At 34.0% G+C, this 24253-nt stretch overlaps 1 protein-coding gene and 3 pseudogenes across 1 annotated transcript; 2 read left to right on the top strand and 2 right to left on the bottom strand.

The window, feature by feature from the left end:
• The first annotated feature begins 3 nt into the window (after nt 1–3).
• LOC140874014 (amino acid transporter AVT3B-like) lies at nt 4–1245 on the top strand (annotated as a pseudogene).
• Nucleotides 1246–7516: 6271 nt separating this feature from the next.
• Nucleotides 7517–9701, top strand: LOC140884876 (probable serine/threonine-protein kinase PIX13; annotated as a pseudogene).
• Nucleotides 9702–12974: 3273 nt separating this feature from the next.
• LOC140874013 (protein NLP2-like) lies at nt 12975–20762 on the bottom strand (annotated as a pseudogene).
• LOC140876163 (uncharacterized) lies at nt 20499–23741 on the bottom strand. Its single transcript, XM_073280043.1, has 7 exons — nt 23579–23741; nt 23415–23495; nt 22884–23012; nt 22444–22506; nt 22158–22282; nt 20656–21508; nt 20499–20554 (listed from the first exon to the last, which is right to left on the bottom strand). Exons 1-6 carry the CDS (start codon nt 23675–23677, stop codon nt 21316–21318), a joined length of 690 nt encoding a protein of 229 aa, XP_073136144.1. The 5' UTR covers nt 23678–23741; the 3' UTR covers nt 20499–20554; nt 20656–21315.
• Between the last annotated feature and the right edge of the window lie 512 nt (nt 23742–24253).

The raw sequence follows: 24253 nt of genomic DNA, 5'->3' as shown, positions 1-24253 counted from the left end.
CCTCTCTTGTTTTCTTTCGCCCACAAGCCCCAGGCTTTGTCTTCTCAGCTCAAAACCTTCGCAAATGTCTTTATAGCCATCGTCGGGGCCGGAGTTCTTGGCCTCCCTTACACCTTCATGCGCACCGGTTGGCTCACTAGTCTCCTCATGATTCTTGTGGTCGCCGCTCTCACCTACCATGGGATGATGCTCCTAATCAGGACCCGTCACAAGCTTGGGGATTCCCCCTATCCGATTGCTTCTTTTGGCGATCTGGGTTTCGCTGTTTCTGGTTCTATTGGCAGATTTGCCGTTGATTCCATGATCGTTCTGTCCCAAGCTGGCTTTTGTGTTGGCTATCTCATTTTCATTTCCAACACTCTCGGCAATCTTTTCAATTCCTCCTCCTCATTGGTTGCGCCTAAGATCTGGGGAGTGAGCGCCAAGAGCATTTATTTTGGACTTGTTTTCCATTTCAGTTGGGGTTGAATTCGATTGCATCTCTGACCCTTTTGGCGCCGCTCAGCATCTTCGCGGATATTGTGGACTTGGGGGCTATGGGGGTTGTGATTGCTGAGGATTTCCAGATATTCATGAAGCAGATGCCAGCGGTTGAGGCGTTTGGAACTCTTTCCACCTTCTTTTATGGATTGGGAGTGGCGGTGTATTCGTTTGAGGGGATTGGAATGGCATTGCCTTTGGAGTCGGAGATGAAGGACAGGTCCAAGTTTGGCAAGATTTTGGGACTGGCCATGCTCTTCATTGCTGTAATGTATGGGGCATTTGGAACGATGGGTTACTTTGCATTTGGTGCGGAATCACTAAGGACATAATCACGGCGCAACATTTGGATAAGGATTGTTGAGGCACTTTGGATTCAGCTAGGGCCTCTTGCATAAATTTGTTCTTTTCATTCCCGTTGATGATGCACCCAGGGTATGAAGTGTTTGAGGGAATAGAAGGTTCTTGGTCGGGGAATTTACTGCTTGTGGATGAGATGGATGCTCTGTACTGGTTGTAAGTTTGGTTGCATTATTTGTTCCAAATTTTGCTGATTTTTTGACTTTGGTGGGCAAGGCTGCAGCACCTGCTGTGCTTCTTGGGTTCGTTTTGCTCCGGCTCTGTTACTTTATCTGGCATTCAAAGTGAAGACATGAGCTGGAGACAAGCTAGTGCTGAATTGGGGCCTAATTATCTCGGGTGTTTTTCTGTGGGGTCTTGGGGACTTGGTACTCCACTACTGGAGCTTTCGCTATCAAGGTGTGAATTAAATTGATAGCCAGTAGTTTCATCAAAACAATTAATATACCTACATGTTATTGCTTTTTTGATGATGAACTGAAAACATAATGCTGAGTTTTCCTCTGCGCAATAGTATATGCTTTTCATTTTTCATGTGGTTCATCTTCTGCGGAACAAATTTCTTAGTAAAATTGAATGTTGAAGTTAGAGAAAAACATTGTCTTTTATGCTACTTTACCCGCAATCCTGAAAGATGTTGGCAGAAACTTATATGTTTTTGATAAGCAAGGCATGTTGATTCTCTCGCCTAAACGTGTCTTTCATTGTGATGGAGATATGTACTTGTTTGTGGAACAAAACATATTTGTGAATGGACATCCAAGTGTTTGGTATTTTTTCAGCATTTGGTTGTTGTATGTTATGCCTATCTTCAGATTTTGATCTAATATTATGGGAAACTATGTTAGATTTCTTGGGTTTTTTTCTTAATTGTTATTGAGATCTAAGGTCTAACCTTGTTGGCTAGCCGATTATAATCAAATCATTTCCTTATCAGGCTTGAAAGACACCACCATATCGCTATCAGACTGGCTACGAGTCTACAATTTTGGTACCACACTGAGTTCTTGCTATTCTATTTTATTTTGCTGGTCTGTTATTTAGCAATATATTAGCCCTGATATGAAGATGTTTCTGATTGATAGAGATTCAACGGTGGACTTTTGTTGATGTGGATGAATTCACTTTTGCCTGATGCCACTTGTGAGAAATATAGCAAATGCTTTTAATGATTTACCCAAACAACAGGGCCTGCTCTGATATTACCAAGTAGTAGATTACATATAGTTCCGGATTTTGGTATTGTGTTGGTGGATAGTATGTGAAAACAACCGCGCGCTGACACACAGATTTCAACTTTTGTAGAAACATTATGTATTTCAGTCTTCATTGATAATATCTGTTGTAATGACACTGCCGTTTATATAGGACCTCAAATATGATGATAGGGTTGGGCTTGCATTGCCCATTCATCTGCATTTTGCAGCTAGAGTTACTTGTATTCGTCATTCATCGATTTATTTGCATTCTCAAGAGATTTAGTTTAGTGTCGAATGGGTAAGCAGAAGGCTTATCCCTCCATCACCATATCCTTTTTGTGGAAGCTCACTTTGAATTGATGTTGAGGTGTGTGTTATTTGAAAGGTTTTGGCTAGGGGGCTTTGTTATGGGAGAGTGTTTGTTTTTCCATATGTCTAGTTTGTTTGGAGCTGCTGATCTTCAATCTCGGAGGATGACAAGTTCAGCATAGCATTTCACGGGATGATTTGCTTGTAGCTGGAAATTTTGATACAACGTTTGAGTTGATAACAAATTGGGTATATTATGCATGACGATTTGTTAAAAAGTTGATTGGAGGATTTTATATTGTGTGGATGAAACGGACACACAATAAAGTTGGAGCTCGTGAACGCATGTCGATTATGATATATTACGAAATTTGACGTGCGTGCTTGAAATTGTTAAAAAATTTATTTTAATATAATAGTATGGTCATGATTAGGTTTTGTAAGACGCGTAGATAAAATAGTTTGTACGTGGTGAATAGTGAGAAAAATGAGGACACGAGACATTCATGCACGCGACAAGTGTAATATTGTTGGCCACCGAAGTAGCGCAAACGTCCACGCTTGAGACCACCACCATCGCCATATATATAGTTAACGTGGTTACAAGAAAATGGCAATTTAAGCAAATTATAATAATAATAATAATAATTGGGAAGATTAAGATGGCGGAAACGTCAGAGGAAGAAGCGCAGCGTGCCGACGACAGATGCGGGTTGTTCCTCCTCCCTTCGCCGTGCCCTTGGCGGCATCAATTGCCGGTATGTACGTAACATGCTTCCCGCACTGTTATTGTTCTCGATTGATATCATGAATAAATGGGTGGATGCATGCGCGCGTGCAGGTGCTCGCGCGGAGGGAGATCCTAGTAATATGGAACACAATGCAGTGCTCGTGCGGGGAACACTGCAGTGGCAATCCCTTTGCACATGCTCCAAAAGGCAGTCTCCACGGCGGAGGCCGGGACGGGTAAGGCCTTCTGCAGGTGCGGTGCGGGATGTGCCTGTCCCACCTGGCACAGCTACTTCTTAGTCTGGTGATTGTATCGGTAATAAGACGTGAGCGATTAACACATAGATGAAGTTGATTTGTATATAATGGGACATGGAGTGTGCATGTAGTTTTGCGGAGTACCATAAAAAAAAAACTATCTACATATATATTTTATATGATTTTACCGCTGTGCCCAGAATTGTGTGTGCGCTCGCAGTGCGTAGTTACGTGGTTATTTATGGAATAAATAATTTAGAACTATGTTGCTGAGGACTTGGTTGCCTTTTTTTTCATATAGTTGCGCCAACTATTCAGAATATATATGTTACGTTAGGAAGAAGAACATCACTGTTAGGGAACGTTTTGGGGGTATGTGATAATAATTAATTACTGTTGTTAATTGGACTTCATTAAACCAATGCCATAATCATGAATGGAAATGATAAGTGCTTCTGAGGTCGCATGTTGGAAACATTTTGGGGGGTTATGTTATTAAATAAATACTGTTTAATTAGACAGATGGGACACCATATGATCATGTTCTCATAAATGAAAATGAAAGTTAAATGAAATTTCTCCCGAGGAAATTCGTTCTCAACTTCTGGAGATCAATGTGTGTAACATTTTTGGGTCGTGGAAAATTTAATTATTTACTGTTTAATTGGACCTACTTAAACCGTGGACATTCATATCTTCATCATAAAATAATCATAAATGAAATGCAATGTTCTTCTGAAATCGTCTAATCTTGCATGGAAGTATTTTTTTTTACAACAATATTATCTGCTATGGAAGTATTTTTAATGGTATAGTGAATGTCAATTGTTTTTTATAACTTATAGTCAAAAAGCAAAAAGCACAAATTTAATATTTTTTTTGTTTTTGTTTTTATTTTTTTTAAGAAAATAAAATTACAAGTATGATATTACGTAATTACCCTGGATTTTTTATTTATTTTATATATAAGTTTTAATAGTTTCTGATATAATTTATAAATTTTCAATCATATCTTATTACAAGCACTTGATTTTTTTGAAAAATGTATAACATTTTCATACATTTTTTTTATATATCTTGTGCATTTATACAAGTTTTTGTCATTTATTATATTTTATTTTTATGAATTTTATATATTTTTTCTAGCATTCATGTTATAAAAAAAAATATTTTTGATACAAAATTCATTATATAATAATAATTATATAAAGATAAATAAATTTTTTTATGGTGTGAGTAGAAAATTTAAATAAGTAAAATAGATCAATTTTATATAGTTTAAGGCACTGTTTTGTACATTATATCACCAATATATTATATAACTCATCTCATGTTTTTTTAATCATATTATTTATTTATATATTAATTATTTTATTTTAAATCAATCAAATCATTAACTATTTATAATATATCTTTCAAATCATTGAATTTAAATTGTTATATTAGCTCTTATAAAAAATATAATTTTTTTATAATTTTTATTTTATTTATTGTTAAAAGTACAAAAATAGTCATTTAATATTTTTATATAAAATTTAATCAATCAAATAAACTATAATATATCAATCAAATTCAATATTATTTTAACTATCATTTTTTATTTATTTTTTTATTACATTATATTACTTATCTATGTATTATTTATATCATCATTCAAATCAAATGGTGCTTAAGTGTATGATTGTCACGTAAGTGTATGATTGTCATTTAACTAAAAACTTAATCTTGAAAGCAACTATTCTCCAAACATTCAAACCTTAGCTTATATTAGTTTTAAACTTCTATTTTCAAATATTTTCTATCTTAATTTCTTGCCAACTTCAAAATAATTTTTACAAAAATCATTTTTTTTTATAAGCAAAAGCTCTCCAAAACACACCTAAATGCATGTATAGTTGTCAATGACTCAATGTCCTTGTAATATTATATAATTATTGTTTTGCCGTGAAGAATATTTTCAGTTGACCGAAGAAAACTTGATTCAAAACCGAGGGATATTATGATTTTTTGAAAATAAATTTTTAATTCTATCGATTCTCCAAATAAATTATTATATTTCACTTTCAAACCAGTTATTAGTTGATAAGGTGAAGGATATTTTAACATTAGAATTGAATCAATTATTTGTTTTAGTATTGACTTTGCAATTTGAAATTAAGTGATGCAGCGTAATAAATTAAATCTGATACTTTGATTGTGTGCAAACCCAACATATATTATATATATACAGAGACTTTTGGATGTAAAATGAAAAACACAAGTCGTTATAGCTTGCCTTTTATTGTTCACTTCATAAAGAAACCATTTGTAATCATAATAAATTAATTCATATATTGCAGTCAATCATTTTTAGAGTAAGCTGTTTATGAGATGGTCTCATATGAAAAATATATTGAATATAAATTTTTATTTTAAATAATTTTTTTGATTTTTTTATACATGCATCGCATGCTAAAAATAACATGTATAATATAAACTAGGGGAGAAACTATCTAATCTAAAAATCAAAGTGTGTGTGTTTGCGTTCAAGCCCTTGCTTTGACTTAGAAAATTCAATGCATCAATGATTGGTGTTAAATAATTTAAATTTAAATTAATTAAGAGGTGCTGTTTAATTAGCAGCTACTCGTTTTCAATACGAACATAATTGCAAAGTTGGCAGCTGGGAAATCAATGAGATTAGATTAGCGGTCTTAAGTTCAATGTTTATTTATTTATTTATTTATATATTTATTATTTTTTTAATATTATTTAATATTATTATTATTATTATTATTATATTTGTAGTTTAGAACAGCCCACAATTTACCCTGTAATCTTCAATGCTGTTTACTTTAATATTAAAAATAAAATAAATTACTTTTAATCAATATTGTTTTTTCATATTCAATTTGGTTTGATATTGGTAGACCTTAAAATAGTGTCTGGCGCATTAGATATCCGTATTGATATATAGCATATATGTGATCGACCATTTGTTTATTTGTTTTTTTTTAACTATCGACTTCGAGTTCGAGTTCGAGTTCGGGTTCGGGTTCGGGTTCGAGTTCGGGGTAATTGGAATTGTGAGAGAGTGCTAGTAACTTTTAAAAAAACAGTCATTATTTTTTGAAAAGTATTTTTTTCCAATATTTATGGATTGAGTATTTGAAATATTATATTAGATATATCTTTTCTCAGAAAAAAACATCTACTTATACGAACATAACTAGGAGATATTAGTAAGTTTTTATGTTTTTTTCTTGAAATGTTTAAATTAAAAATTTTCTCATCGACTATACACGTAAGTAAATTGTATTCACATCATGTGATTAACTTTATTCGATTAGTCAATACAATAAGTATTTTTTATTTATTAAAAAAATTAATATCCTTTTACTTGTTTTTTTAAAAATATATGTGCGTAATGAATTTATTTATATTTTAATTCAATAAATATGATATAAAACATCAATCACAATTATTTTCTTAATCAAAATTTGTGTTCGTTCAATATAAAATCATTCTTTAAAATAACAATTTATTTATAAATTAATTAGAATATTATTAATTTACACGATGTTACGTATGAGTTTTATGAAACAAATTTTCTATTTAATTTATTTACGAGAAAATATTAATTTTTATTATAAAATGATTGACTCCGAAAAGGACCCCATTCCACTTGAGTTAGAAGCTCATTGGCTCATGTGAATGTTAAATCGAGGGATGTGAATAAAGCGCGGCAGAGACTGAAGGACAGAGCAACATGGCCAACCTCCAGAGCATATCCCACAATATTTCAAAGAAAATATGATCCACACGATGATCGAACCCGCAACGCTGCGTCAGCTCAAATCTTATCAATTTGCTATTGCCATTGTGAACAAATATTAATTTTTATTATAACAACGAACACTGGTGTATTGCAATAAACGTGACTTTTTATTAGAATGTAAATGATGTAAAATTACACAAGATTTTAGAACAAGTCTGCCTTGATGATTTCTATGTTCACACCCTTTGACTTTGACTTTAACGTCTCCGTGTCCTCAGTCCATCGATTAAATTTTAAAGTCTTCACATTGATCTAAAGCTTGGACAAACTTGAGATCAAGACCCTCCATTTCATTTCAAAATCCAAGAAATTTCATCTCTTCAGTGCATGAATATAGTTGAATCAACGGGATTCGACTGTAAAAGCGTGGCGTGCACATGGGTATTTGCTTGAGCCGTGGCGGCAGTCGATCGGCCACCGTTAACAGCTACGCTAACCAGGGCCAGCCCTCCACCACCGGCAGCAGCCAATGGAGTTCAGGTTATCCGACACCCATTTCCGATCAATCCCATATATGTTTTCGCGTGTATATTTATTGTATGACGTCTTTTTGTGTGTTGGGATTAAATGATCCGATGTGAATTGTGATGCAGTGGCGACTACAACGGTGTCTTCTACGTGGAGCAAGAGCGCCAATGTTTCTGGGAGCAGCAGCAGCGTATTCTCCGGCGGCGATCACGACACGGGCTCCTCCCCGGCTTTCGCCGCCGGGCAGATGTTATCCCACCCCAGCTTGAGAGTCTTCTCTTTCTCAGAGCTAAAGAACGCCACCAGAAGTTTCAGAAGCGACACGCTTCTGGGAGAAGGTGGATTCGGCAAAGTGTACAAGGATGGCTCGTGGGAGCAAATGGGGAAAAAACTGTTGTTGCTGTCAAGAAGTTGAATTCCGATGGCTTCCAAGGATTTCATGAATGGCAGGTCTCTTCCAATCCTAGTCCTAGATTAACAACTAATAATTTATGGGATTTGTTTCTGATCATTTGAATGTAAATGAATATGAATTATTCTTCAGTCAGGAGATAAATTTTCTTGGAAGACTTTCTCATCCCAACCTGGTGAAGCTGCTGGGATACTGTTGGGAGGGAGTAGAGCTCTTGCTGGTCTATGAATTCATGCCCAAAGGGAGCTTAGAAGAATCATCTGTTCGGAAGTAAGTGTGTCGATTGCTGAATTGGAGGTGGAACACTGATTTGTGTATCGAAAATTTTGTTGATTTATATTAGATTCTTGGGTCCGTTTAGGGGGTTCTGCTGTTCAGCCACTTCCGTGGGACGTTCGGCTTAAGATATTGATCGGAGCGGCCCGTGGTCTTGCATTCTTGCACGCTTCGGATAGAAAAGTTATCTACAGAGACTTCAAGGCGTCCAACATATTACTTGATGTGGTATAGCTCTCTTGTTTTGGAACATTAGTGTCTTTCCATTAATGTTTTCAACATAGATGTAGTTATGATTGGCTTTCATTGCTATGCTATACATCAATACATGGACAAACCAATGTTCTTGTGGTTAATTTTCTTGCAAGAAGTGTTTGGTATGTATTGATCATCTGATCTTTGTGATGTTGGTTTGATTGTTTGTGTGCTCGATCTCAGTCGTACCACGCCAAGTTATCGGATTTCGGCCTTGCGAAAATGGGTCCAACAGCAAGTAAATCCCATATAACGACGCAGGTGATGGGGACCAACGGCTATGCTGCCCCTGAATATGTTGCCACAGGTAATATAACTACACTTGCACCATAAAGCATATGACAGAGTAAAGAGTGCCAAAATGTGGTTACATACTTACATTACATATATTAGTGGCATTTTAATTTTTCTTGTCTTTGATCAACTTTCCTGTGGCAGGGCACTTGTATGTCAAGAGTGATGTATACGGTTTCGGCGTCGTCTTAGCAGAGATGCTGACAGGGTACCGAGCACTCGACGAAAATCGTCCCAACGGGAAAGAAAAGCTGGTTGAATGGATCAAGCCACATCTAACTGACAGGAGGAAGTTGAAGAATGTTATGGACTCTCGGCTGGAAGGAAAATATCCCTCTAGATCTGCATTACAAAATAGCTCAGCTTTCACTAGAATGTCTAGAGAATGAACAGAAGAACAGACCATCAATGCAAGTAATTGTGGAGACCTTGGAAAGAATCGATGGCGCCCCCGAGACATTGCATAGAGATCAAGTTAAGGTGAAATCTACTCATCCGCCTATCCATCGACGTGGTGGCGGTCAGCAGCCTCTTCATTACCGGTCCCCGCTTCATCCGAAGCAAGACGTAGATCAAACGTATCCACTTCCCCAGCGTATATAGCCACTGCTGGCTGAGTGGCAAATTCAAAGAACCAAGTCTTGGATCCTTAATTTTCAGCTGCAATGAAGAGCTGCCTCTTGTTTTAATATTATACTTCATAGTTTTTATATTGTAACTTGAGTGATGAAGTATAGAGAATGGTAAATCATGGGAACTGTCATTTTCTTTCTACGATTAATTTGTTGTCGATGTAAAGATACTTTCTACCTACATGACTGTATATTAAACATATTTTGGATTTTGGATTGATTTTTTTTTAAAGAAACGAATCCCCAAGAAAATGAACTACTAAAAAAAATTTCAACGTAAAATTTGATTTCTTTACGACTTTTTTTATTTGCCCAAAAAGAACACATGAGAATGAACCGCTAAGAATCCATATTTTAAACATTGATTTATAAAATAAATTAATAAATAAGTAAGTAAGGCCCTTTGCGTTACCCGAAAAAAAAAAAACAAACAAACAAACAAACAAGCCCAACTCTAATAAATGTTGGCCAGAGCTTTGTAATGGTAGGATATCGGAAGGGTGATTTGGAAATTGGACATAAGGTTCATCCACGAAAATCATATAAAATTAATATTATTTTATTGTCTATATATTTTTTGAGTTTTGAAATTGTGAGTATCTCATACGATGATACGAACACTTACGTGAACATCGCTAAAGTAACTCTTGTACATCCAATAGATGAACATTTTACCAACTGATATAGTCACATAAATACGTACTCACGACACCATACCAAAACTCAATATTTCTTTATCTATCATTTTTTAATAACTTATTACTAGAAATTCAATGATATGAACCAAACATTAACATTGGACTCTCCGCATGTCCGTGGACCATTCAAGCACCTGTCTATTGGTTAGTCTATGCTACACTGAGAGTGTTTTTCCCCCTATTTTAATATCATTAGATCACGTGGAACCCCTATATTTTATGGAAATTGACACATGTGTTGATGATCCAATGATTGATATTTGACCACATCATGGGAAAAAAGTACTCCAGGTATAGCATAGAATAATCTTTTGTCCACGGTCGCATGAAGAGGGTCGCAACACATTAAATTTAAATGTGAACACCGTACTAAATATAAAATAAAATAAATAAATTTAAATTTACTCACATTTATAATAAAAATAAACTAATAATGATTAAAATTAAAATAATGTATTTGTTTTTTAGATGCATAGGTTGTTGAGAGTTTTATGTTTGAATCTTAAATTTATTTCAATAAACGTGGATTATGTTTTGATATTTATTTTATTTAATAATTCTTTGAATTATTATATTGATTAATTTAATTTATAATACTTAAATTTGATTGAATTTCAAATTATCCATAAATTTTATGTTCCATTTTCCCTTAATATTTACTAATTTTTCATCAAATATCCATGCAATTATGTTTCAACAAATTATTATTTATCTAATGAAATTTTTTTCCTACTATTCACACTTTTACATATAACTAAATTAAATATACATTTTTTTAATAATAAAAAAAGGACTCATCCTTTGTTGCATCTAGCACGAGATTATTTCAGTGAAAAATATTTTTTTGTCAAACATATATTCACTTTTAATGTGTCATTGTTTTTAGATTAAATATATATTAGAAAGTTCAGCATTCATAAGTTATTTTTTAAAAATAGATGGTATAAATATTTTACATCTATAATTTCTTCTCATGTTTTTTTTTAAATACATTTTAGGAATATGATGGACATCAATAACATGTTGTATTTAGTGGGTCAAATAATAAATGCACCAATTAAATGAAAAAGAAACGCATTGATTTTTCACAAATTTAATATTTCAAATTTGACCCAAATTTTTACAACCATTTTCCACCCAATAAGAATGATTAGAAAGTTTGGCAATAAGTTATTTTTAAAAAATATATGGTAGAAATACTTTACATCTATAATTTCTTCTCATGTTTTCTTTAGAATAAATTTTAGGAATATGATGAAATATCAATTAACATGTAGTATTCAAAGAGTCAAAAAATAAATGCATCAATTATATGAAAAAAAAAAAAACACATTGATTTTTCATAAATATCCCAAATTTGACCCTAATTTTTACACTATTTTTTAACCCAAATGCACATGCAATTAATACGTATAATTCATAGTTTTTGGCAATATAGTAAGGGTGTGTTTACTTGGCATGGTAAGTATCATAGGATGAACTTATTAATCCAATCTCATCCATTGATTACTTACAAAAAAATAAATTTTTCAAAAATCTCAAGGCCATGTCATTATACTCTTGTTTCATGAGATTAGTCATCTTTAATTATAATCCTGAACAATATTTGTGAAAAAAAAATCCATAAAAATCCTAATATACCTAATTTAATTTCTTTGTTTTCTTCTCAATTCTCTTCTTTTTTTTATAAACTCAACTTATCAATTTTATTTATTTTTAAAAAAATACATATTTTATATTCAATAATTTTGATAAATGAAAATAACTCACATTTGAATTAATAATAATTTACAATATTCAACAATAATACAATCCAAATTATATGAATAAAAAATTAAACATGGTGGAGGATAAAACTGTAATTCGTCCATCAATCTTTATTTCAATCCCAAAATTAATAACTCATAGTAAACAGGTTATTGTTTATCAATCACTATTCCACGTTTTTCAAAATCATTTTAATAGTGTTTTATAAATTAATGAAAAAAAAATTAAAGTATGTGTTTGGATACATTTTTTGTAAAATATTTTTAAAAAGTGTTCTCTAAGTTTAATTTTTAAAGAACACTTTAGATATATTTTTAGAATGAAACTATGAAAGACAAAGATGAACATCATTACTTTTGTGATGTTAAAATGTTATCATAGAATAGTTATCCAAACACATATTTATTATTAAAACAACTTTTAAAACATTTTATAATTTTTTTAAAAAAAACACTTTCATAAAAACATTTCATTCGTGTGCATGTGGTTTGGCTCTAGTTTGGAAACTACGTAAACCAAATTGATCATAAATTTTTTATTTCTGTAAACTTGAAATTGTCAGCTAACTAATATACACCTCTACTGATACAACCTGAGTTTAACTAATGATTAACAACTCATTCAGCACAAAGGACTCACAGATGATCCCTGAGAAAACAAGAGATGGAATGACGACGCGACGAAAAAAAAACATGACGTCGATAACGACGATATCAGATGCAATCTGTAGAGCATGGAGGGACTAGCTCCTTGCACATATTTCATTTATTTATATAAGCTCAAACTCAACACAAATAGACAGAGTAAAGATACAATGACACTGAAACATTGAGTGCCAATGTTGTTTTTGTTTTTTTATTTGGCTTTTTCCTACATATTGTCTGAGTCACACAAGTCTTATAGATCAATTAACACACTAGTTTTGTATCTCACCACGCAATAGGTCTAATAAAACTAAGACTCCTATGGTTGTGAAACAATCCCCTAAAGGCCAAACCCAATTTGTGTAGAAGCCACTATTTATTGACTACCAAATGAACTTCCAAGACTTTGGTTATAAGCTTTATTAATGACAGTAATTTTTATGGTTCTGGTCTTGGATGATCTGTGTAATGTCAACACACTCATCAAGATCAGCGTCGCATGTCAAAAGCACCCATTCGGCAGTCATCATCCAGGTATTTTATATCAACTTTACCCACATTGTTTTCTACATTGAAACGCCTGAAAAGCTCTCCTCTTAAATCATTGAAACTCCAGTGTGGATGCAGGCTGAACCGGATCTTTTCTTCTCCGAAAGTGGCTTTTATCCTGTAAGGGACTATGTCGTTGTCCTTTGCCTGCCTGCTGCTATTATGTGGCATCGGCGGGGCCTCTAGGAGAAGCAATTCTGCATCACTCCTTGCTCTCTTTAGCACCCCTTGATCAATCATTTCTTCTGCGGATAAAGCGTCTCCAATGAGTGTGAGAGATGATTGTTTCACCCCAGTGGAGAGGCAGTAACTTGAACTTGTGCTGTGACTGCTGGAGGAAGTAGGTGACTTTGAAGCAGTCTGGATGTTCATGTTTGAAGCGTCCACAGGTAGCTTGGGAGAGGAATTGGGAGAGACGAATTCGGGGAAGTTGTTATAGAAAGAACCGAGCTTAATAGGACCCTCGGCGCCCTGGACTGAATCCATCACAAGTTGGAGTTTCTTCAATGAGTGGTCTACTTTCTTTATCTTCCTAGAAGGCCATCGGGTGATCCCATGCTGCCTGCATATTCTCTTCAGAGTACGTAGGACAAACTGCAAATCGAAAAGAACGTAAAAAACGGATTGTTAATTTTCAAAAACTAAAGCTACTGCTTCAAGTATATATATCAGTGATCTGTCATACCCCCATGCTCTTGGCAGCATCTTTTAGGCTCCCAGCAAAATATTGCCTAAGTACTTGCAAACTAATGGTCTTCTCAGCCTTTGTCTTTCTCTTTTCATTTGCTTTCCCCTCTAAGGAAAGATACCCACTAGAATGGGAAAAGTTTTCAGGATTATCCCACTGAGTTGTCACCCTGAACCCTCCTTCCTCCTTGCTATCATCATCAAAAGAAACAGAGACTCCTTTACCTTTTTGCTGGGAATCCATTATATTCATGATCCAGGATGGAGCATTTTTAGAAGGTTCTTCTGCGCGAGAAGCGATAAAATTTGGCCATTTGTCCTCCCCTGACCTGCCTGCTGTGGTGCTACTCGTCTCTTTATCTGATGTTTTCTTGAGCCAACGCTTGGTGGGACAGAACCCTCAGGCTCTGGCAAGTTTGATGCAAAACAGACAACAAAGAGTCGAGCAGCATCTTCTGATCGTCGGAGTCTTTGCATTTTAGAGGAAAGAAGAACTCCAGAACAAAGTCAGACTTTCCCGTGTAGGTGCTTCTGAGTCGTATCGCCACAGCAGCGCACAACTTAAACACCCTAGCATGGTGTGAGAGAGGGTAATCTGTCTTGCTGAAAGACGTCACGTCCGCAGAAAAACACGGTTTATTACTCAAGAAGGCTTTCCCTGGAATACCTTCACCTTTGAGCAAGTGGTGTTCGGAGCACGCCTCATGAAAGCCGGAAACTTGGGGATCAGCAACGTAGCAGGCCGAGTCAATAGTTGAAACACAATGTGCATAGTTCTCATCCGAGTGTCGGCACCCTTGTTTATTATGTTGAGTACAGGGCGCCCATGTCTGTGCCAAAGGCAGTTCATGCACACTGCACACATATTTCACAATATTTCCTGATCTCTGCCACGGCAGATTGGTAAGATTCATCACAACCCTGAGATCAAATATTGTGTTTGTGCATTAAAATTTATGTTCAGTTATATCAAGCACTACGACGAAACTTGAAATGTTCTTGTTCCATACCTCTATACTGAGGGGACTTGGAACAACAAAACTCTTCAAATCAACAGCCTGTATGAAAAAACAAATTTATTTTACATGCATCCTTTGATCATCTCCTATTAGGCTGTATGGAAGTGAGTGTGAAAGGCAATCAAGGAAACTTAGACTAACATAGAGCGACGAAAAAACACCTGTAGAGCTCTGCAGATGTTTTCAAGTTCAGGGCGGTAATTGAGTCTCTGATTAGTCGTCACAATTTCGACTACCCCCACAGCAACGACGACTCCCCAGTTCAAAAACAGGAAGCGCAAGTGATCCTCCAACATTGTACTGCTGAGCGTAAACAACGCGCGGATACTCCTCGCTTTTGAAAAACCGAACATCAGGAGTCCATTCGGGCAACTTCTTCAAGAAAACCCTGCCGGCAGCCCAACAAACTCTTTCGACCCCTCATCTGCTGGGAATTGGTAATTTTCAGATACATCCCTGTACTCCTTAAGATTTTTGCAGTTTAAATCCAGTGAAAATGGCTGGTTGTTAGTTATAAGCACTCTTCTGCCATTTATCTTCACAGGAAACCAGATTTGGATAAGCACATTTTTATCTCTCACAGAATCTTTGAGGCGTTTAATAGCCTCATCCAACCTCTTCCTCACTGAAACGGGAGCACGTGCATTGATTATGTTCCGGTCCGTTCCAACCCACAACCTCGTTTCCATGTCGAGTTTATTCAAAGAACCCGATGGAACAGTGGATTTCACTGCTATGATGAGAAAGATCACGACGGTCCATTTGCGGATTATCAAGAAACAAAATCTGATGTTTGTGTTTGTGTTTGTTTCAAGATATTTTCCGGACTCGGAGGATTCGTATTCCAGCTGCCTACGTTGTCTGAAGCAGGAAAAATAAATGAAGGAGAAGTTAAACGATGAGTTGAAATAGGCTGCCAAAAGTTGGATCCATCAGCAGTATGAGTTCTCTAACCAGAATCCATCATACAAGAACTGATCCATAAGATTGATATCAACTGTGGCGAGTCCAAATTCTTCCATCATCAATAACAACAAGTAAGCTTCTGCTTTCAATCTTCCATTTCAGAACATATCATAAACCTGAATCATCCATCCATCATACACCTTAAATGCAAAGAAACCCGAACACAAACACACACACGCATATACACATACACAAGGCAAACATGACACTGAATTCAAAAAGAACATTTTCTAAAACAAACCAGTTGTGGATCAGCTCAAACATACCCGAAAAGACGGTACAATCTCTTCCTATGATACACATATTCTACATGGAAATTATCGGTACACCTGAAATCAAGAAAAGAAAGGATTCAACACCATCCCACATAAAGGGAAAGTGCATATATATATATATATATATATATATATATATATATGAAATAAAACTTTAAGAACAGAAAGTGAAAAGGATCTCACTTGGATGTTGGACAAGCAAATAATTAATCTTTGAAGAAAATTTTTGGTTAGTATAGATATATTTTCCCTTCATGCATGTCCATGTCCTCTTCTTTCCCTCACTTTCCCTTAAAAATTTCAGGTTTTTTCCGGGCTGTGACTTTTCAATTCCCTCTCTGTTTTTTTTTTTTGGGGTGGGCGTGTGTGATGGAGAGACAGTATGAAGAATCTCTCACTCTTGTTTATTGCTTTATTTGGGTGGCAGTGAAATCGTACAAAAAAAGTGGAAGAATCCCTACCCTTAACCCCTTTTGATAAATACTTACATAGATGTTGACTTTTTTTATGTTCTATATTCTTATTATCATGAAATGCAGATCAAAATAGCTTGCTTGTCTGTCCAAAAAAAGAAATGTTTTACGTAATATGCTGATAATTTTCTTTTTAATCATTTCTCGTTTAAATAGTGCCCAATTGGCGATGATATCCATTCCAATCATTTTTTATTGTCTAGCCTCGTTTCTATCGTCATTTTATTAAGTTATTATACGTTTTAAAATATTAAAGTTATATTAGTATTATTAGATATAATTTTCGTTAAAACCATCAAATATTTGGCAATATAATGTAATCGAACGAGTGAGTAAAATAAATATACAAAAATTCTTATAAGACTATTTTACGTTTATATCAAAAGTATTATTATTTTCAGATATGAATCGAGTACTCACCTCCATGAATTAAACGATATTTTTATGTATTTGTGTATGTATCTATATATATGTATGGATGGCTCTCAAAATCCTCATAGGGACATGACATTCGCTGCCTCTATTTGATAATATCAGCTTCGGTTCACCGCATCTCACTTATGAGTAGCCCCTCCAATATCTGACGTACCAAACAATAAATAAATATATATATTTTTATTATAAGTGTGTCGATGATTACTATATTATACTTTAATCGCTAGTGCTTATGCACAACCAAGGAGCAATGCTTATTTGCTTAAGAAGCTTAATCCATGTTAGTTAAGTGTGATAAGCTACTAATATATTATAATTAAAGGTACATGTGAGTGGAAGAATGTCTCACTTACATTTTAATTATTCTCAAATACTCACAACTAAAGCACAATCAAAACCTTTAAGGTTTTCTTTTCATTTTTTTTTTTGAATTTAAATATGGGTTGTACATGACGAGGTATCTCAAATTAATAGTAGTTTTAATTATGATTCTTTGTTTTGTAAATATTACTTATTAATTTTTTTTTTTGTGACGTGGGAACCCGCAACCCCTATCTTTCAGTGCGCTCTGAATAAATCTTCGTTAAAAACGGGTTGATCAGATCTATACTTGCAATGAACAATAATATTTTTTTAATGTGATGTATCAATTATTCGTCTCATAAAAATGATTTTTGCTACGGAAAGTTTTATAGATATATATATAATATATAAATTATATTTATGACGTCAGATTTTGGGATTGGTTGTATCTATAAGGTTGTCAACGACTCCCAGCCAATGGGATGGCTTTGAACGTCATAAATAAATATAATAACAATACAAAGTTTGATTTTTTCTAAGTATTTGTTATAAATATTTTTTAATTTATGTTGAAAATTTAAGCTGGGATTGAATATACTCACTTTATACTGGAAATCTGGAATCAGTCAGAATATTCCATTCATTTCTTGGTTATGGAATAGGATGGTGGTCCGGGCCAGAATCATGGGCCGGCCTCAACCTGTGATGGATCCCATCTGATAGACCACTGAGCAATAAGGTTAAAGAAATTTCCATCTTCGGTCATAACTCATAAGCCATAAATGTTTCATCTCTTATCTATTTGATCATTTATATTAAATTAAATTTAGTGCATGTTTCAATTTTTGGCCATTTAACCTTTTTTTTTCCCTCAAAAGGATTTCTAACCCCACCCAAAAATCGAGTAGGGGTGTGTATTTTTGACCGAACCGAACCGAAAATTCGGTCGTTTGAAATCCGAACCGAATTTAACGGTTTGGTTGAAAACCGCAATTTTTTTTGGTTTTTCAGTTTGGTTTTCGGCTTTAACCGAAAATTCAATTTTTTATTATTTTTATTTTTATTTTTATTTTTATTTTTATTGTTATTTATTTTATTAATGAAAAATAAAAAAATGATTTAAAAAATGCAAAAAAAATTTAAAAATAAAAAAGAGATTTTCGGTTTGGTTCGATTCGGTTAACCAGAAGAAAAACTTGAAAATTCAAAAAATCAAAAACCGAAAATCGAACCGAATTTTTGATTCCAAATCGAATTTTTAATTTCGATTCAGTACGGACAGTTAACCGATCGTATGGTCATTCTTAATCAAAACACACTAATCCTGATGACAAACGCCAACACTCTTGCAATTTTTAAATTTTTTTTGGGTAAGTGTGCTAATGATAATGTGTATATTTCATGGGTCATGTTTAATATCACATCGATGCCATATTAGAACTTCATAAATAAATAAAAAATTAGAGGGGAGAAATTAAAAATAATAATGAACTGAAACTGCGATTCAACGACTCATAACACTAAAACTGTAATTTTTCAAAAATACAATATATGTGTGTTTATGTTCTTTTTAAAAAAAAACAATTGATGACGTTGTCACATAATTAGTACAATTAAAATAAAGTATGAGTAGTCAAACCTCAATTATTGTTGTTTGATGACGCACTTATGTGTCAGTTTCAGATAGATTATACAAGTAATATATTTGCGGCAGAAGCCAAATTTTCCGTGTTACTTGCAATGGAAAAGGATCGCATGGAATATTCATAATTTGAAAATTTGTCATTTTAATAATATGGGGGTTTAGTGTAGATGTGGATTAAAGATTCAAAACCTGCCTGCCACATTCTTCATCTTTGATGATGATAACAATTATTTATAGTGGACGAAACAAGCATGTACATATATTTTAACATTACAATATTAATATAATCACGAATTCTTCTAAGCATCTGATGTGGCTACAACTAATCATCCATCTTCTTCGTTACAACTCGATCAATAAACCATATTTTCACAATTTTCTATCCATCCATTTGCACAAAAACTTACACACACAAACAAATAAATATATATATGAATGTATCGTGTTATATAGGACATAAAAAAATGTCTTATCTTTAAGAAAAACAAAGACATCAATAATAGCTTGAGTGACATAAGTCTTCGTAAATGAGATGTTTTGGATTGGGTTTCCTTAACTCGGGGTTGAATATAAACTTATAATTGGTTCTCAAATTCGAGATTTTATGGGAAAAAAAACGTTAAAATCATCCTAAATCATCATCAAGTCGAACGATTAAAATGAGTTTGACACAATGGGTATGAAGTTCTTGGTTTCACATGAACAACTCGATCCAAATACATATATATTCCCGGCCTCCGGCAATGCAATGGGGTACGTTGAGGTTGTTGACTTTCATAACGATTGAAGCTTTTTATGCCATTAATTGCTTCAATTATTGATTGATAATAATTTTTTTTAAAAAAAGTCTTGATTATGTGGCAAATGTACTCATGAAAGTCATTTGCACAATCGAAATAAAAATATCCCTTAAATTATAGAGTTCCATTAAAATTTTAAAGAACATGCTATTGGTACGTTATACATAAGATTTGGATAATAATATCGGGTAGCTTACGAAAAGACAGATATATGGACTAGTGTGGATGTTATTTTATCCAATTAAGTGTAGGTGCATCAGAATAACGTATATCTAACAAATTTATTAATTATTATAGTTTGGTGTAGTGTAAAACATCAAATTCATGAGTTGTGTAAACCAAGGGTCTTTTCTCGTCTAAAATCTTCAAACTTCATCAAAGGATTTGGGACAACGAAGTTAACATCTATGATGGAAATATTGATGAAACATCTGCTGATAAAACAGATATGATGCATGCAGCTGAGATAGAAGTTGGATCATGCAGAAACGAAATAAAAACCCGTTCGCCCGATCATCACGTTGGATAACCATCAGTGGCTTGTATACGCCACAACAAGCCCAAGCTAATAAGGACATGAAAATTGTTTTGAAGTGTTTGGAAGCCAAGCCACAATCAGTATTCATATTCTCACAAGAACTGGGGATGAAACCATCAAGAAATTAAGTTCACAACAGAAAATGAAATCTGGACTTTCCATGTTCATAATAAAGTACCTTTGTTTGGTGAAAACAGAGCCATAATGGAAGGGCATACTCTCTGCATAATCACCTTGATCTGGCTGATCCAATATTTTTTTACAAACTATACAAGAAGCAATATCATTCTCCAAGTTCATGATCATTCGAAGGAGAATTCACATAATCAACTTGAAAAGGCTCGATTTTATGGTGAAGAGGAATTACCTAATGTTCATCTCTCACGTCTCCGGATAACCGTAAACAGCATTGCTATGATTGTCATGACCATTGCCCTTGAATGATTCTCTTTCAAATTTTCTGCTATGCTCCATCGCGTTATTAGTTTTAGGAAGGCAGAGAAGGCGCTCAGAGGTGGACAGCTTCACAACAATATCCAAGATAATCATACATGTGAACTAAATTTGGTCATAAATGATGAAATTGGGGAAAGAATTACTACACAAGTACTCATGAATGAATTATCTATCTGGCGCATGTGTTAAACAAGATTTGAGTTTGTATTAACTATAACAATATAGTTTTGTATGTACATTACACTTATGTAATTAGTTATGTATGTGCATTACACTCATATAATGATTGAGTACTTTGGAAATGGCAGTTGGTGTTGGATGGTCTGAACTCTGAAATTTCTGTAGACACAAGTTCAAGAGCAACTAACTTACACTTATTTATGATGATTGTGCCCTTCAACAGAATTCAATAAAAGATAAAATTGAGACAGGAAAAAAAAAAAAGCCTTTTGGCACCTGGCTTCTAAGAAGCTAAAAATTGAGAGAGGTGTATAAAAAAGGCAGATACTGCATGCATGGTTCTGCATCTCATGCAAACAGGTTCTGGGAAGAAGAAAAAGCCAGCCATTAACTACACTAATTCACGAAGTTCTCCCGTATTTAGAGCAAATTTCCGGTGCTGTGACAGGACAGAAGGGACACTGATTTCCTGAATTCTTGAGGTCAAGTCATTTGCATCAGTTCTTGTGGTCTGCACAGATGCATTGACTATTGTCTGCAGAATCTGCAAGGGATCTCCATGACTGACAACTAACACCGTGCACCTACAAAACGGAGCGGATAGCATCCTCATATAAATCATCCAAGGACTTTGAACCAAGCTTATGCCTAAAACCACTGAATTATGTGAAAGATAAAGTATTATAAAAAAACAAAAAGACATACACATAACAACCGATTTAAGATGACAAAAAGTTCACTGAACTGCAGAGGAATTATGTGTTTGTTAATAGGATCTGTGTGATTAAAATTGTGTATGCTTGCTCAAATGACTCAACATACGGTATGAAATATTTCCACTTGGATGTCATACGCTCTCAAAGTAGAAAATTTGTTAGATTTTCACAATGGTGAAACTTGTCAAACTTATATTATTGGGCAGAACAAACACTGTGAAGGATAGTAAAAATTTTGTATATCCTATTCAACTAGGAGAATAAACTTGTGATGGCAGTTTCAACTCTAAGGCAGTGTTTGATCCATAAAAATTTTGTGAAGGAAAAATTCATGAGCACTTTTTGGAAGCAACCCAAACACTAACCAAATATGTTTTCCCTGGTATTAAAAAAGGAAAAGAAGCAGACATTGGATGCCAAATGCACTAACAATTACCAGATGGATCGAACATCACTTGATAAACATGTCACAAGCATAGAAAACAAAAGCAGAAAAAAGAATAATGTCAATTGTTACCCTTCAAATGTTGATTCCATTTTAGCCAAAGCCCTTATCAGCCTTGTGACAACATCAGCAACACTTTCTCCTCCTTCAGGTCGCGTGAAGGGATCTTTCTCATCCATGGCCCAAATCTCAGGGTACTGTGAGAAGAAAACACAATTACCATGAATTAATTGAGGGTTGACTGTAAATAAATGTGAGCTTTAATACTCATAAGCTCCATGATAACCACAAAAGGAGCATATTGAAAATCAAATTGGATCTGAGATGATATCTGCTAGTACTCCCTCGAGCTATTTACTTTATCATGGGACTTCAGCTCAAATGAACCACCAAAGAACCGCTCCCGAAGATCCTCCATAGCCTGTTAAACAAGTATTACTGGGATAAAAACAAAGCATCTATTAACCTTGAAATATAAAATGGAAACAATTATTAATGTATCACTTCTCCACGAGAGTATACATTCACCATTAAGTACTGAGTTTTCAAGTGACTGGTTGAAGACAAATAAACTGCTCTCTAAATCATAAATTATCACACATCGATGCAAGGCCTGGGATGGACTATTACAACATTTCATTCAACACAAGGAGTGATTCTATCAAGAGTTCAAAAAATTCAAAAACAAAGACACATTCTTAAACCAGGTAGCCGATAAACATGTAACACAAGCCTGGTTCTTTCTCAAACTTTGAATATACACTCTCAAACATTATTGAACAGGTAAAAGTAAATTACCTTGCACTGTGGACCATCAAATGGAACATTTAGAACGGAAGCAACCACTTTTGCAGTATGACTGGTCCTTGAAAATGGTGAGTAACATATACGAATGCGCTCTATCCCAATGTTCCTTTTCTTTATTTCCTGCACAGAGAATTCAGAGTTACAAAACAAATAAGTAACTGATCGATCATCGTGAAACTTCTGAAATTTAAGAGATTTTTTTTTATAAAAAAAAAAAAAAAGACACAGCACCTATGGTAGCTATAAAAACCAGTACTGCAACTACTGCAACAACAATGTCAAGCTCGTAACATTAAAAACAATTCCTTCTCACTCTTCGATTCCCAAAAGAGAAGGTTTTAAGAATTTAACTTAATGCTCGACAAAAACTATTTTACTGATAGAATTAGACAATCAACATTGACTCAATGGTATCAGATATCAATGCAACACAAGGAATAGCATTATCATCAAAATATGAATATAGGCCACGCAATTTTGATTCTACACCGAAACAAAAATGAAAGTGAGAGTGAGGAGTGCCTCGAGGAAGGATTCTCCAGCCAAACGAGCCTGATGAACCCCATCAGGACACAAACGATATTCTTCAAGAATCCCATTTTCCTATCACAAACAAATCGGAAATTTAACAAGAAATGGCGGAAAAACGGAGAGCATGGTGGTGTTGGTGAATAAATGGCGATTACCAGAGATGAAATGATTATTCCCTTTTCGTTTGGGATGCTTCTTCCATGCCTGAGCACCCAGAATTTGTTCTTCAGCAACGATGAATACTCAGCCGCCATCCCTCAAAACAAGTCAGCAGCCACTCTCAAGAACAACACATACTGAACCCAGAACCACAGCAAATGTTTTATATCAGGTGAACGCAACTCTTTTTTATTTTATTTTTAAATTAAAAACAACTCATTATCAGCCTATTTTTTCTCAACAACTATATAAAAACTCTTTTTTTTTTTCAAATTTACAATACATTAAAAAAAAAATGAAATATAACTCGTCAAAAAAATGAAATATAAAATTAGAAGTTACATAATAAATAAATGTTTATTTTTAAATTTTTAATTCCAAACTTAATTATTTTATTATTAATTTATTTTCATTTTCGGAAAAAGTTATAATAACTAGAAATGATATAAAAGTTAGTTCGTTGATATCAAAATATCGATCAAATGACAAAAAAAACAGGTTGGATGCAAAAAACAAGAGTAGTTGATTGAAAAAAAAAACATAATATTTTATTTGAGAGTAGGTTTTCAGCTAATGTTCTCATATATCTATATTTATATTCGTGAGATAAATCGATTTAAATATACAAAGAAAAACATAATATTTTTGTAATAAAAAATAATAATTTTTAA

The sequence above is a fragment of the Henckelia pumila genome, chromosome 1 (assembly GCF_033568475.1).
Source record: "Henckelia pumila isolate YLH828 chromosome 1, ASM3356847v2, whole genome shotgun sequence".
Classification (NCBI taxonomy): Eukaryota; Viridiplantae; Streptophyta; class Magnoliopsida; order Lamiales; family Gesneriaceae; genus Henckelia; species Henckelia pumila.
The sequence above is the reverse complement of the archived record's forward strand: the minus strand, read 5'-3'. Positions and strand labels throughout refer to the sequence as shown.